This window comes from Volvox carteri (genome assembly GCF_000143455.1).
Source record: "Volvox carteri f. nagariensis unplaced genomic scaffold VOLCAscaffold_31, whole genome shotgun sequence".
NCBI classification, from domain to species: domain Eukaryota; kingdom Viridiplantae; phylum Chlorophyta; class Chlorophyceae; order Chlamydomonadales; family Volvocaceae; genus Volvox; species Volvox carteri.
The window spans coordinates 763838-775158 of record NW_003307574.1 but is presented as its reverse complement, the minus strand read 5'-3'; the positions used below and the strand labels follow the sequence as shown (position 1 = coordinate 775158).

Sequence of the window (11321 nt, the reverse complement as noted above, 5' to 3'; positions counted from 1 at the left end):
TTACGGAATATAGCTTTTAAGCAGCTACGTAGTGAGGTTTCTACTGGGTGATACATACCCGCCACACGAGGCTCGATCGCTGCATGAAGGCTTCCCCACCCTCGTGGGCCCTGATGGCAAAATACCTACAACAGTAAAAACAGCGTCTGAGTACAGATCCTGCCTGAAAGGCTGGCACGCCTGGGGCTGGTGGTGCGCATCCCCAATCGTCCGATGTTCCGAAGGTCACAACTTTGGTGCTAATAACTTTGTGGCAATTACGCAGAGGGCATTGGTCAGGGCAGGGCAGAGGGGCCCAGTCCTGCGCGGGCCCCGTTGCGGTCTTGCTGGGGCGGGGGGTTAGACAGTAAAACTATGCGGCGGCGCTTTGTGAGCACTGTTTGGCGAGGCGATTAAATAAAGGCAGTCTTTGGTTTCGCACACATGCCAATATATTTTGCAAGATTCGTACGACCTTTTTTGACGCGTTCTGGCGGAGTTCGCGGTGCGCTCCGAAGATACGGCATACTGGGTTGAGCGCGTAGGGCGCGGGGTACAACAAATGAATATACATCTTACTCCTGCATCCATTCCTTTATTCACATTCCTCAATTTCTAGGCACATATATATGCTTTAACGTGTTACACATGCGACAGGTCTGGCAACGCAAACGCTAATCAATACCTAAAGCAAAAAAACAGTCCTTTGAATGAGCGCGCTCCAACAACAACCTGAATAGGAAATCTATAAAGAGCTATAAAGACTAGCCCAACGAGTTCGTCTGGCTTGACAGAAAGCCAGACGCCATAGCGCCGTCTCGCGCCATTGCCCCGAAGCCCCCCGATCTCGGACCGTCACGTCATATCACCCTTAGCCCTGCAAAACCATAGATAGCTACGCCATTAGCTTCCCCGGCTTGCTAAGCTCGCCAGTGCACAAGCAATACCCACGCCGTTACGCATCCCTAAGTTCTTTCCGCATTGTAGCGGAAAAGCTTTTGTTAATTAATCCGGCCATGGAGAGATGGATTTGTTCAATGATGCCCAATGACACGGCCTGGCCTATCCCCCTAGCTAGACGCACCCGCCCTGATCCACCCCATCGTACAATTGCATTGGAACGGTGTACCAACTACCCACTGCCTGGCCGCGAAGGTTCAGTGGAGGGCAAGTGCTGATGTGTTCCGATATACCTCTTAACACGGGTTCTTCATTCAGTCTTTTATGGTAGCAGCCCAGCAAAATAAACTTCCTCGAAGCACCTGCAATCCAGCGAAGAGCGCAATCCCTTGCGCTCCCTGGTTCGGACGCACTCTGGGGCGGGACACACATTGCGCGCCTCCGAGCCTACCCCCGAGAGTCTACCCAATCACGATGCACCGCTCCATTTCCCCTACGCCCAAACCTCCTCACACCGCCATTTTCCACTGCCGCCGCAGACTATTGCGCTGCTGACACGCATCCTCCACGAAATCCAGCAACAACACAGCAGATGACGACCGCAGATGACTGTTGGAGCCCTACACTTACCACTTACCGGGGGAAGCACGACAACCAAAACTCGGATAGCTTCCAACCCCGCGGCGTCCAGATCAATCCGTGTGGTTGAAAGGCGCGGGTAGCACAACGCCCCACTAACGTCTTCCCCACACACCTACCCGCGCCCTCCTAACGGATAACTGATAACCGCATGGGCTCCTCAATGGCCCCAGGGCGCGAAGCGCGTCGCTGGGTCGCTGGCAGCTGGGCCGCTCTCACCACCATCGCTGTCCACCACCACGTCACTACCACCGGCCGAGTCCCGATCAATGCCAGGGCCTGCCTGGCCAGCATGCTCCCTCTCGCCTTCCCTTCCGCTTCCCACACCACCGGTAGGTGCGGCCGCGGCCGCGCGTTCCTCAACCGCATGCCATACATCGCTATCCAAATGGCTGACAGCTTCAGAGCCATGCAGATTCGTAGCCCCGTCCCCAAGCCCTCGGGAGCCTAACTGGAAGTCTCGGACTTCCTTGGCACCTGCGGGTGAGGTGTGGCCCCGAGGGAGGGATGGAAGGCGGGGAAAATGCAGGTGGTTGGGGACATGGGGGGGGGAATACAGGGGCAAGGGGATGCATGTATGTTTGATTTGTCATGTGTGCGGGTGCCGTGAAACTGTGCCGTGGGGATGAAGGTAGGCGTAACGATGCGCACCGAACCAAATAATAAAAAGGAATGATGAGTATGAATGAATAGTCCGTTGAGGTTGAGCTTGAAGACAGACGCAGGGTGTCAAGAGGCTGTAGGCTTTGTCAAGCCCGCGCACGGCCAATGTCACAATGGCCAATACCACACACACAATCACAAGGTGCTTCGCCCTGAAGCGGACGAGGGAGGACGATAATGGCCCCCCACGTACCCGCATCAATACCAATCTACCGTCCTTGGGTTCCCCCGGCTTTTACGGACACCCCCGCACGTGTGTGTGCGCGTGGAGCTTGTAACTTGTAGCACTCAAGAGACATACACGCGCACACACACGCACACATACACACACAATGCATCGTGTCGTGTCCATTCATCCCTTTCAAACACCAAAATGCGAAACCCAGATCACCGGGTACGGGTACGAGCACCTGCACGGGTACGCGGCTAATAGTACGAGTAGATGTTTCCTCACGCACCTTATTTTGGTTGCCTATCCTACACAGACGCTGCGGGCAATCTACATGCTCGCATCTCTCACACACCATTATTACCCGTCATGTACCTGTACCGTCCTCGTTTAAACATCTAGCACCCGCTCTCAGACAGCATATCCAAACCGCCGTAACCACCCTGCATCCTATTTAGGTTAACCAGCCTCCACACCACGTGAAAGAAAAAACCTAGCACAACACCACCTTCGTGCAACGTTGCGCATCCCGCATTGACTCTGCCCCATGCATGGGCTCCTTAACACAGCCGTGCGCAGCACCTTCATGGCGTGTCACACCCTACCGGTGTATGTAACTGCCTCGCACTGCTCATGTCCACGAATGTGCACTGCTAATCATTTTGCCAGGTCACCTTTAATAACGCCATTTTTCACAATACGCACAAATTGCACAAAGGCACAAGACGTAACCGTACTCTGCGGCGATATCGTGTCGGGGTCCCCTTGCAGCAGTCGCTCCGCTTCCCCAGCTAGCTCGTCGGCAGGCGGCTGCCGCCGCGCGCTGCCGTGGGGTGTGACCTCCTGTCCCTGCCGGCTGCCGCTGCCTTCGTCGCCTGGGACCCCGCTTCCGTCGCCGCCGCCTCCCATGGTGGCGTAGCCGGCAAGTCCGTCTTGATGTGTCGCGAAGGGCGCGGCAAAGCGCTTGCCAGGCATGTCTGTAATGGCCGCGCAACGATTTACGAATGAGAGAGGCTGCTGGAGTGGGGAAACGTCAAGCCTGAGGGGAGACGGGTTATCATATCGCCATTGCCAGGCTTTTGCAGCGATCATCTACGAAGGCAAAGGAGGAGAGGCGTTATGGAGGAGGCTTTGGGCGGGCCTACTTGAAGGACCCGCGGGTCGGACGAAGCCGCTATCGCTGATCTGTTCATGTTCATTATGGCTGTGAGCGATTAGCGATAAAGGCAATTAGGGCTGAGGGTTGCCTGGTGTTGCGAGCCCGCGGAAGCTCGTTTTACCTTGCGTAAGTAGCCGTGTGACGATGCGCGTTTGCCTTAGAAGTGAAGTCATCTTGAAAATTGAAGTTCAGAGAGTAGGAGGAATCAATAAGAGAATACTCCTTGGAAGGATTTTATACTTTACGACGGTGGCGAATGAAACAAGTTAACACATCCGTTTGGGTAGCACATACGGGAATGGGACATCCATTATGGGTCGGCCCCGATAACGTAAAGACGTATGCTGGAAGCATTTTGGTGCGGTATGGTACTTGTTTTAAACAAGTACAACAATAAGGGTCGCGCAACTTTTCTACAGGCGTTCACTTGCGGTCATATGGGCGACCCCGCCGTCACAGGAAAATCCTTGCATGCCACATCCATATGTTAGTCCTTGTTGATTTTGACAGGCTCGGCTGAGCCAGGGACTCTCCATAATGGGGCCTGCATACACCTTGCGACACATCCGCACGAAGCGCTTGAGTCGCTTTTAGTGCGTGTGGCACAGTGACAGAGCCGAAGATAATGAGGGGCTTTCCTGGTGCATAGGAGCTCAGCACATAAGGCAAAAGCCTACAGACTCATAAACCTTCGAGCCGGATGGTGACCCTACGAGGGCGGCCAAAACCGGCGTACAAAGTACTGCTTTGTTACCTCTGATTTCACAAACACAACAGGCTTGCTTCTGGTACTGTAGTATTACCAGTAAGCGCTACTATAATTAAAGCGTGGTATACCTTGCTTTGGGGTTACTTCAGCCTGAAGAGCTTTAAACTGTCTTTCTACACTATTCGTAGATTCTCGTTACCTAGCGCACGGAAAATTTCTTGCCATATATTTTAGCATCTTCAAGGCCTTACAGAGGCATCAGCTTTGCAGATTGGGTTGCAAGGGCGCATACAGCCCTGGTCAGCGCGGGTCAAGACCTTTATCGACAGCTACGGTACACACCCCGCATACTTGCGTGGGTTGCTTTTAATCTTCTGGATGCAGTAAACTAGCTAGTTTTCCTTGGTTCGTTTGCAGTATGGAAGTGGATGAAACCGAACATTCTCCTGGGCGCCAGGTGCGTCTGAAGGCAGACAGCTGAGATTTGGTGTGAATCTTCACATGTTATTTTCATATATAAACGTGCGCTTTTGCCATTCCAGGTGTGGACACCTACTGTTGGGCGCTCTGGCCCGCTCTTCACAAGCAGTAGTGGTAGCAGCGATGAGGATTCTCCTGGCGTTTGTTCCAGCGCAATTGAGTTTCCCCCAAACCTCTTGAACCACTATTATGTGCGAGACCCGTCGCATGAGTCAGGCGGCATGGTAGGTGATGGCGCGAGAAACCTTGCTCAACACACCTTTAGGCTAATGTAGAGCTCCCCGTATGTCACATTTAGGTGCGTCTCGCACATTGCCAGCTTCACGGATGCCGTAGGTCCCCTTGGCCTCCGCGTGCATATGTTTGGACACATCCCCCTCCGTTCATTAGCCCGCAAACCACCTGTGCACGTCTGCTCCGCAGATGCAGTTGCCCATCACGGACACGCAACGGGTGCCCATCGCTGTACTTCCAACCCCCGGCTCGGCCAGCTTGAGACCCAGCAGCGTGACGCCCTCGTCTGTGGGGACAACCCGAGTTCCGGAACTGGTAAGCGGGCCCGGCCCTCGCGTGCTGTTGGAAGTGGAACTTTAACCGGCTGCCTGTGGTGCAATGGGTATATGTGTCCGCGCCTGTAGGCTCAAGTCTGCTTACTAGACGACAGCCACTCGTAAAACGGTTCAGAAGAACCGATTCAGCTTCCGCGGGTTTCCAGACAAGTGTCTCTGCTCTCGGTGTCTGTGGTCGCAGGATTTAGGGCCAATGTCGTCGATAGCGAGCTTCAGCCAACTGCAGCGAAGCTGTCGCCAGCAAGGACAAGCACCCGTCAGCCCGGAGTCGATATCGACGACCTCGTCTCGCCGATCAAGTAAGCTTTGCACTGTGCGTTGTACTGTTGCCCACAGAACTGTGCAAGGAGCGTCCGTTGCTGTACAAGCCTCCTGCACTATTCTGTGTCGATGTTTTCCTGTGCGCGCGATGCCACGCGATGAAGATAGGGGCCTCAAGGCATATAATCGCAACTCCTACAGCCGGACTACTCCAGTCAAAAGATTGCAGCAAACATTTTCGCATTGCGCTGCTGCCCTGGCACCTGTAACTGCGCAGGCCGCCTACTACCGCCCCCTGGGTACGCCTCCTATAGCTGCTTCCAGTTGGGCTGTGAGCCCAGTGCCCAATCCTTGCCCTCTCGACGCCACACCGCCTCGCCGCGCTGCTACACGGCATGCTACTCGCCCGAGATTAGCCCACGGACCTCAACCACGTCTGTACCCAACAAGTACCGCAGCCAGTCCCGGAATCCGTCTCCTGGCGCCCCTTTTGATTTTGCCGGGGGCGCGGCGCAGTGGCGGGCATCTGGCCGCAACAGTCCTGGACCCGGGCTCTCGCGAAGCGCTACGGCCAATTCCGCGGTTCGGGGGGCAACGCATGAGTCTACCGAGCCACGTGCGCGCTTGCAACGACAATTACAGTGGCAGCAGCAAGATGATGAATATTCCGAAGCCCATAATCTCACTGGGCTTGTTGGGTCAGGAAAACTCCCTTTGCCACCGATGCCGCCCCACTGGGAGCAAGAACTACTGTTGCAGCAGCGACAGGATGCTTGGGCTACCGCCGCTCCAGATCCTGATCTGACTCTGGCCGCTACAGGCAAGATTCCACTGCCGCCACTGCCGCCGCCATGGCAGCAGGAGCAGGAGCTTCTTCAGCGCCATTCGCCTGCGCTAACCCACTCTCAAACAGGAGGCACCGGGGGGGGCCTGTCAATGGGTTTCGGGAACAGCGCGGGTGTTTACCAGCGTGCCTGGTATGTGGACTCTGCGACTGCGTATGAACCACCTCAGGATCTCAGCAGCGAACCGATGGTTCCTTCGCAGGGCCCATCAGCAGCACTCGACGGCTGCTGCCAACATCATCAAATTGGCTGCTGTGGGGAACGCAGAGCTGAGAGGGCTTATCCAAGCGCAGCATCTGATAAGGCTAGGCTTGACTGCTCCAGTCAACCTGCTCTCGCTGCTGGTGCTGCGGTGGCCGCCGATCCACCTGCATCCCCCCTTTTCGCTGCCGCACCTCCTACGCCTCCGTACCTTCAGCAGCACCAGCAGCTAGGATCGCCGCAGCGTCCTCTTAAACAGGATTTGCCTTTTCTTTCGTCGTCGCCAGGAGGATCTCCACGTGCGCTTGGGGCCCATTTGAGCGAGCTTGAACATGTTGTCAGCTCCAGCTTCGGCGGGGGCAGCAACAACCGCGATGCTGGTGGGGGCTGTTGTGGCGATGGTTTGGGGCGCCGGATGGGAAGCCCGAACGGCTTGTACGACATCACGACGATTATGCGGCCGGACGGATCCCTCGAGACTGTGCTTCACATCAATGCGCGCAGCACAAGCAGCAGCGGAAGCGATTTTAGCGGCGGCAAGGGATTAACCGGAGGGTCGTGCTCGCCGCGGCCACGGAGCCCGCTGGGCACCCCAAGCCGCCATTGCCATAACCCTGACAAGTCACTGACACCGTCGTCGTCATCGCTGAATCGCAAGGCCTGCGGCGAAGCCTATCCGGTCGGCAGCAGCTTGATTAGTGAGCTGGCAGCAGCGGTCGGGGTACCTGTTGGGGGGGCCCCAGGAGACGGCCTTGGAGCTGGTGAGGGAAATCGAAGCAACAGCGTCGCTGTCATGACCGCGACTGGCACGTCGGCGTTGGGATCTGGGAATATGTCTTCGTCTGTGGACAAGGGCATGCCATCGACGAGTGAAGACAGCAGCCCTGGTAAAGCGCTCGAGCATCAGCAGGTTTCTACTTTGCATGAAGTAGCTGACCAAGAGCAGCAAGTCTTGCTTGAAGGTGCGACAGCGGAGCTGTATCCACCCTTGGAGCGCGGCTTTATGGGGGGTCATTACAAGAGCTTATTGGCCAACCCGTTGTTCAGGTGGGTACACATACGCACGTCGCATCCGCCATCGTCCTTTTGTGATAGGTTTGCAGAGCTTGATTTGCAAAATTGCATGCTGCTTGTCTAACGGCTCGAGTATGTAAACAATCTGCACTGCCAGGATGCGAGTGCCTACTGAAAGGGGCGAAGAATTTGGCAAATCGGAACACATGACAAGCCCTTCGTGGCACACGCACCTCAAAACGTAGCAGTGCTATATCAGTCCAAAGATGCAACTGCCTTATGCTTTCATAACCCGTACGTTTCTGTGGAATATCCATCTTCAGGTCATCCGGTGGCGGCGTCAGCGGCGATAATGGCGTTGATTACCCATGTGGTGACATATTGCTGCTCGAGTCCGAGGCTGGCTCATCCGCCCGTCTAAAAGACGTCGATACGTTGGCAAATTTGCATATGTGCAGGCCGTCCAGCGGGACCCGGCGCCCAATGTTGCGGCTTGGGGGCTCTCGGCCCGAATCGTCCGGGGGAGAGCGGTTCCCTACTAGCTCCCTCGCCGCCGCGGCGGCGGCGGCACTTGCTGCTGATGGTGGTGCAACGTGCCAGGGTAACTCCCCATCAGGAACCTCCGATGACGGGGATGCAGATGTGTACAGTTTGCCCATACCCTCGCCCGCCAGCCTTCGCTCATTGCGCTTGACGCAAGGGGTCTCCAACTCGGACACCCATGGCAGCACTAACAGCAGCCGCCAGGCAAGCCCGAATCAAGCCGTTCGTGAGCTTACCAGCGATCACTTCCTGGGCGACGTCAACACAAGCAACAGTGGAAGCCGCGCGCGCAGCGCATCTCTTGTGTGCACGCCCACCCGCTGCATCCCCTCGGCAGGTGATATGCGAGTGCTGGACCTGACTTGCTTACAGCAGGAGCGGCGGCGCCGTACCATACATCTCCCCGCTCATCATTCTCCGGCTGAGGCTGCAGCCCTTGGCACACCGTCGGAAGCGCAAGCCACCGTTGAAGACGCGCTAGGTGCCAACCTCCTCTCAAAGCCATCGGAAGCCGGATCAGTTGATAGTGCTGTGTCCGAGGTGGCGCCCCTCCGAGAACTGCCCACGCTCTCTCCATGTGTTGCTGACGGCCTGGCGGAGTGCGCCTGGGGGGCCCTGCTGGATGGGCCTGATCGCGAGAGAGCGGCGGTAGAGTTGCCGCTGCAGCCTTCCTCGACAGACGGATATACAAGCGCCACTAGCATCGCCAGCTGGGCAGCCGCAGCAGTCGCTGATAACATCCACAGCGGCGATATCCGTGAGCTGCCCGTTGCGGCACTCCCGGCGCTTAATGTTCCGGCCATGCGGCGGTCCGGTCTCGTTGAGGAGTCGTCGTCCACGTTGGAGCCACACATACACGCGCCCATCATCCTGGCAGCCGCTACGGAGGTTCAGCTGCAAGGTGCCGACATGATGGCCATTGCGAGAAGATTGGAGCGCCGTGGTGACGACATGATTGCGGCCGCGTTAGAGGTGCAGAGGCAAAGCGAAGACATGATGGCAGCAGCACATGAGGCACGCCGCCAGAGCATGACGCTGCTGGCAGAGGGTGTTAGCGTCAAGATGCAGAGCGCGGAAATGGTGGCGGCCGCGCGGAAGGTCCAAGAGCAGGGGGCGGATCTCATGGTAGCGGCCGCAAGGGAGCAGGAGGTAGAGGAGAATATCGTTGTAGAGGTGGAGCAGGCGGTGTCAAGCGAGGTAAAGCACGCTGACGGCCCAGAGGATTCAGCCGATGGACGGCCTCCCTGCGGCGACACCCGCTCTTGCGATGCGCCGTTGAACCAAACTGCCATCTCGCCTGCAGCAATCTCCTGCAGTACCCTGCCAGAGGGAGCCGCACTGACCGGCAGCGCCAGGGCGGCTACTCCACAGGATTGCTGCAAGGGAGCGGACTCGTCTTCGTCCGCGGCAGACCACGCCGTCACGAGCACGGCATCCACGGCGCCGGATGTGCCTGCATCGGGAGTTGCATTTGCAGTTTTGGAGGTGGAGGCCGTGGTTCCCGTAGTGTGTGTCACATCAGAAGCAGCGGTTATGGCTGCCCCCAACGCCTCATTGTCGCAACCGGAACTAGCGGCCGAAGCCTCAATATACAGTCCGGAGGAAATGGCGGAACTGTTGGAACTCGCGCTGGAGGTCTCCGCTGAGGCCATGGGCATCCGGGCGGCGGAGACCATGAGGGCAAATGCCGGGGAAGAGGATGCGCTGGAGGGCCTGGCTCTTATTCTAGCGGAGTCCGCTCGCTGCCCTACGATTGCTGCAGACCGCTCGACAGCTGAAGGTGGCGGCGTTTCCTTGCCTGTTCTTCAGGTCGGGCAACGGTTAGATTCCGCCGCGGATACCAATAACGAAGGGACCGAAACACTCACGCTCTCACCCAGAAGTGCAGGAGTTGTTGCACCTGCTCTTGCTGCAATAAAGGGGGAAAAGGAGTCAGCAGCAGCGCTGCCTTCACATGGTCGGCTTTACGCGGAGGTAGCAGCAGCCAGCGTTGCCGTGGCTGCAGCTGGTGCGGCAACGGTACCTGCACTTCCCTGCGTTATTACCGCGGACGTCGATGGTTTTGGATTGTTAACTGCACGAGGAGCGCCACCTCCACAGCTGAACGACGGTGGCACTGGTTCTGGTAACGGCGGCATGCACTGCCAGCAGACACCTAACGGAGCGGCGGCAATTATGACTCCGAACTCTACCTCCTCGTGGTGCAGCCCCAAACCCAAGTCCAAGGCTGCTGCGTTGGCTGCGGCGGCCGCCGTTGCAAAGGCAAAAGCTGGATCAGTGGGATTGCCTGCGGCGCCGACGCCAGCGTCACCCTCTGCTTCGGCTCCCTCCAGCCCGGCCTGGTCGACCGTGGCGTCGCACAAGGGCCAACGGAGTCGGTCTGCCGCCATGATGCAGCTGGATCCAGTTGCTTTTACTAATGCCGCAGTGTCAAGCTGTGCCACCAGCAGTATCAAGAGCAACAACGGTGCCAGGCAGAGCATTGCAAGCACAAACAGCAGCTGCAGCTTCGTTGATAATACCAAAGGTGCCGGCACTAGACACAAGCCTACCGCCAGCCGCGCGCACCAGCCGGACATACAGCTGCCCGGACGATCGTGTGCAAGGGGGTCGCTGATACGTACCCAATCAGAGCGGCACAGCAAGGATGGCTCAAACGAAGCAGCTCGAGCATGTGCCGGGGCCACTAGCGGCAACTCTGTGTCATCACCGATGGCCGCGACTGTAGTTCCGGGGGATCCTGCAAGCCAGAGACTGCTTTGGGCGAAGGTAAAGTCATTCCTCTTTCGATCCTCTGCATACTCCACGGAGGAGGAAGATATCGAAGATGAGGCGGAGGACGAACCAGGCCGGGATGGCAGCTGGTTAACATTTGGTACCGGACTGCTGGCAGGGGCCGTGCTGGTGTTCGCTTCCGCATTGCTGCTGTCGGAGGTAACGAAGAACCAGCAGCCACCCATCCAGAACACCTATCGGCAATGCCGCTTGGGGCCGCTGGGGCAGATGAGCAATGGCACCCCGCTGCCCGCTGCTGTCCCATGGTCTGCCGAAGGGGCCAGCAATGACGTCACGAGAAACTCCAGGCTGGAATGGGGCGGTCCATTGCAACAAAGTGCGTCTGGCTGGAGAGCTTCACAGTGCTCTGACCTGGATGCGGACGACCGTGCATGCCAAGAAGAGGCCTCAAGTA

The 11321-nt window shown here is 57.4% G+C and overlaps 1 protein-coding gene across 1 annotated transcript; it reads right to left on the bottom strand.

Annotated features, from left to right (window-relative positions):
* Window positions 1–1678: 1678 nt before the first annotated feature.
* Window positions 1679–3325, bottom strand: VOLCADRAFT_93400 (uncharacterized protein; the record flags this gene model as incomplete). Its single annotated transcript, XM_002952602.1, has 2 exons — window positions 1679–1995; window positions 3025–3325. 2 exons carry the CDS (start codon window positions 3323–3325, stop codon window positions 1679–1681), a joined length of 618 nt encoding a protein of 205 aa, XP_002952648.1.
* Between the last annotated feature and the right edge of the window lie 7996 nt (window positions 3326–11321).